This window comes from Opisthorchis viverrini, assembly GCF_000715545.1.
Source record: "Opisthorchis viverrini unplaced genomic scaffold opera_v5_45, whole genome shotgun sequence".
NCBI classification, from domain to species: Eukaryota; Metazoa; Platyhelminthes; class Trematoda; order Opisthorchiida; family Opisthorchiidae; genus Opisthorchis; species Opisthorchis viverrini.
Genome location: NW_008751701.1, coordinates 43,797 through 48,028, shown reverse-complemented (window position 1 = coordinate 48,028; position 4,232 = coordinate 43,797). Strand labels below are relative to the sequence as shown.

At 45.7% G+C, this 4,232-nt stretch overlaps 2 protein-coding genes across 2 annotated transcripts in view; one reads left to right on the top strand and one right to left on the bottom strand.

Annotated features, from left to right (window-relative positions):
- T265_13192 (hypothetical protein) overlaps positions 1-4,232 on the top strand; it is a gene marked incomplete at both ends in the record, with an annotated part of 68,407 nt that overhangs the window by 32,714 nt on the left and 31,461 nt on the right. The gene's annotated exons all lie outside the window — the stretch shown is intronic.
- The window catches only part of T265_03224 (hypothetical protein), a gene marked incomplete at both ends in the record, with an annotated part of 33,129 nt that overhangs the window by 4,797 nt on the left and 24,100 nt on the right, over positions 1-4,232 (bottom strand). Inside the window, 2 exons of the mRNA XM_009167657.1 lie at positions 1,643-1,757; positions 3,888-4,098. Coding sequence (XP_009165921.1) covers positions 1,643-1,757; positions 3,888-4,098 — 326 coding nt within the window. The remainder of the gene's footprint in view (positions 1-1,642; positions 1,758-3,887; positions 4,099-4,232) is intronic.

Below are 4,232 nucleotides of genomic sequence, written 5' to 3'. Positions count from 1 at the left end.
TTAGCAAACGCGGCCCGAGCCTTGCAGATTCGTGCATTCACCTCATCTGTCACACTACAATCAGAACTAATACAACTTCCAAGATACGTAAAACGCTCCACAACTTCCAGTACCTCTCCCTGGATCGTAAGTGGCATGTTCAGTGACTTCACGTCCACAAGCATAACCTTACACTTTGTAGGTGCTTTGGTCAGTTCAAAATTAGTATACCCTGGAGGCAGGTTTTTCGGGACCAAGCTGATGGGAGCCAACGATTCATTTATCTAAATGTGCTTGGGGGAAAATTCCCTGCACCGAGCGAACGAAGAGTAAGAAATGGAAGTATGAATTCGAACGGATATTTCTGGAACTCATCTAGCAAGAGATAACAGCCTAGTGGGCACATTTATTAAGTCAATGACGACCAAAGTCACCACTGGGCATTCCCAGCGTGCGGTCACTCTTCCCTAATCCATACTTCCCCGAAGTACAGCAGAATCATCGTTTCCAGGAATGTGGAAATCCTGATCGTCTAGACAGACTTTACCTCGTGGACACCAGGCAACATGACTATTAGCAGCAAGTATGTCAAACTGCTCCCACGTCCTTTTTGCATCGCCGCATATAGAGAAACCTTCAGCAGATGTACACCGCGGGGCGATTGTTACCTGGTGCCTGACCACCACGTCAAAGTGATTTCTATAATAGTTGGGACAAGCTCATCGTCGCTAGTATGCATCGCAGGAGAACCAATCTACAGTGATAACAGATGGGTGTACGCTGTACAGGGCATGTTGTGGCCTGGCACCAGCCCATAAATTAAGACGCACTTTAATACAGCATCAACAATAACCCTTAGGTTGCTTGCAATCCAGGAAAACTGGAGACCAGCTGTCTAACCGCAACACACTACTCACAGGGTTGCTGAAAGCTCTTCGACAGCACATGACTGGTCTCACCCTTTTTAAGGCTCACCACCATAAACGAGAGATTCACCTGGATTCGGTTGCGTCTCCTGTCAAGATCGTCTTTAGAAACCTGAATGATGTGACGGAAACGCCTCACGCAAAGGGAAGGTTACACATTCGTTTGTTCACGCTTCAGCTGAGTTTGGACGAAGGGTTAATAAGAAAGCCCCCCCAAACCGTGCTGGCTCGTTTCAAGTGCTTGCAGGCGATTTTATCCGAGATTACCTTCATTAATTCTAGTTTTGCGTCAAATATATCATTTGGGGCCGAATCAAGTCACTTGCAGTCCACTTACCGCTAAAGCATTCCGTTTTGCTCCTTATTAAGTGATACGTCTTCGGCCAACGGCAAAGTGAAATTTTGAAGTAGGAGTGTGCAGGCGCAGTCGAGCTGTATAAGATGGCTTGAGTAAAACAACTATGAACTATCTGAATGGGCCATACGTTCCAGACGGAGGAACAGCCTCTCCAACCGACAGGGAGAGAAATAACGACCGTTGTGACTCTGTGAGTGATGGCAGAACAGATCACGATCATCGCCATCACTTTCAGTTCACAGCGACCACTCCCTGCGATAAAGCCGAATGAAACCCGACTAACAGCGCCACGGAGGACCCAATCAGTAATGACTAACTGCGGCAGCGCTTACCAAATGCTTGTGAAGAAAACGCATTGTAGCGCCCTGTTGGGACTTACCATAGCATCCGACCATGGTTCAAACAAGGAGAGACCCGTAAGGGTCGACCGGTTAGTGAAAGCTGAAAATAAATCAAACGAGATTAGATGGGGGGGGGGGGCACAAACTGTTGAACTAATAAGAAATTACGCCAACTCGTGAAACTATTACATCCTTCCAGGGGTGCTCGCAACCTGAATAAAATTCATATAATACCAAGTCACTCAAACCAACGAAAAGGTTCGACAGACATCCGAAGCATGGGCTCTCCAGACTCCGGCCTATGCTCAAAGGCACACACAGAACGTCGACTGAGAAAGCCCAACTTTCCACAACTCTAGAGATGGTGAAAAGAAGTTCGGAGTTCCAAACTGAATCAGGTTCACGAGGAACACTGTCAATAACCCCAAATTAAGGTTGGCCTATTCCTGGTAAAAGGGAGAATAAGGGAATGAGGACCACGCGAGGCAGTCTGTGCAGTGACGGCAAAGGGAGCGAGAGCTACGTAGTGGTGCTCACTCTGATGCAAGATAACCATTGGTTACGTGACATCTGTCAAAGCCACTAACCACTGGTTTGTTTCGTCACGCGGTCCCCATCTGGCGGGATAGCTCAGTGGTTACAGCGCGAACTTACTGACCAGAAGGTCTGTGATTCGAACCCGACCTGTGTATCTCGACTGTTCCTGTGTAGAATTGGGCAACCTGGCACTATCTCAGCCCTCATGCTTCCTTCGGATGGCATGGCAGCTAGGGACCGAAAGGGTGTTACAGTTGAACGATAATCTCTATTACTATTAAATTGGTAAATTTAAGCTTCTCGCTGTAAAGATAATTTCATGAAAAGTCAACTATCGAGTGCAAGGGCGTGTTCATAAAAAGAAATCATCAACAATAGAGAACAACTGAAAAAGCACCAAAACGCCATCCAGGTCCTCATAGAGATCTAAGGCATCCCTTGGGTGATCAGTACAGAAGCACCTCCTACTGCGGTCCACATGGTATACAACAACATTGGAGTTCATGGAGCTGCTGAGAGGTCTTAATAGGATGATTTCTGTGGGATTTGGGTGTGTCGTTTTGGGAGAAAATATGCCAGTAGTTTTCATGTACTGGTACCTGGCTCCCACCATTTAACCGTTTGGCTGCAAAATTTAGTCGCTTACCCGTGATATATTTTTCTACATTTTCTACAACCACTTCTATGGTATTCTCAATTATGCCTACCAGACTCTACATGTGAGTCCGACTCCAGTTTATCTACTTTGGATGTGCCTGTGGTGGTTAGGTACGTTACCTTCTTCATTGTAGTGCAAATTTTCGTTTCTCTAAGTTTACACTGATAACTTGCAAACTCATTCTGGTCAAAACTCTGCTCTATAGCACAAGGTGAACCTACAGTCTGCACAAATTAAAGGAAAAGAGATAGTTTTTAACGAAGAGTCCTTAGCTAAAGGTCGCAATGAAATTCAGGAACCTGCAGTAAAATAAGTTGGAAAGCAAATAGTCTATCTAGCTCCGTAGTTCACAGGTGATCACAACACAAAATGTGGCTATCAGACAAGTTCAGAATATTGCGCAACTGAATTAGACATCCGTATTTGCTATTTTCCAACTGAGCAAGGGTAGTTCTTCCAATTCACTTACCGCCCCTGTAGTTTGTCAATTTTCGTACAGCTGAGGACAGCGGCATGACAGACCGGCGTGTCAGGGCGAGCGGTTGATAAACCTTTGTAACACAGCTTGCTCAAAAAGGTCTAATGTCAAGTTGTGATCCAGCCTGTTTGATTGTAAGGCACCTCATTCAGACATCAGCAAACCGTCAAAAGATTCGTTTTATGTGCTGTTACGTAAGTGAATCCCCAAGCCACTGTCCATCAGCAGTTGGTCATCCGGGTCCCCTGGAGACACTGTGCAAGCGAAATGCACCGAAGCAATCAATCTGAATCCCGTGGTCCTAATAAGGTGGCAACCGCTCAACTATGTGCCAAGGAGCACTTGTATATCTTCCAGGGGTTTTGCGTTTCGACACTGGAGTGTGAAATAAATGCTAACATGCCGTAATGAGTGAACTTTAACAGTACCAATTCAGAGACTGGCAACGGGAGCTCGTCCACAGGTGGGAACGATTCCAAGATAGTCAGAAGTCTCGGCTGTCACAAACGGCAAAGTGGAATTCTCGATAATCATAGGGACGAAAGTGCAACATTCTTAACCAGATTGTGAACCTCTAGCACCCATTTTTTGGCGAGCAAAAGTAGCTTACCGAGTGAATCCTACCCCCAGTTCTATACAAATACCCGAACTTATCAGCATACGTTTTAAGAGCTTCATAATATAAACGCGGTCATCCAATGTCATCATCATCATCGACAGCATGGCATCAGTGTTCAATACCGATGCTTCACTGCCGTACAACCATGACTTATTTAAAAGCCTTATTGTAAAGAAAAGAATAAAGGTGGATGGGGGAGGGACTTAGGGCTAGCTTAACACAATCATTCCGAGGTGTCTACACCTCCAAACATTCACTCAGGCAATCTGGATAGAAACTGACAACAAGAACGCCACTGACATCGGTTGGCAGCCATATCTTGTAGTGTCTCCAACC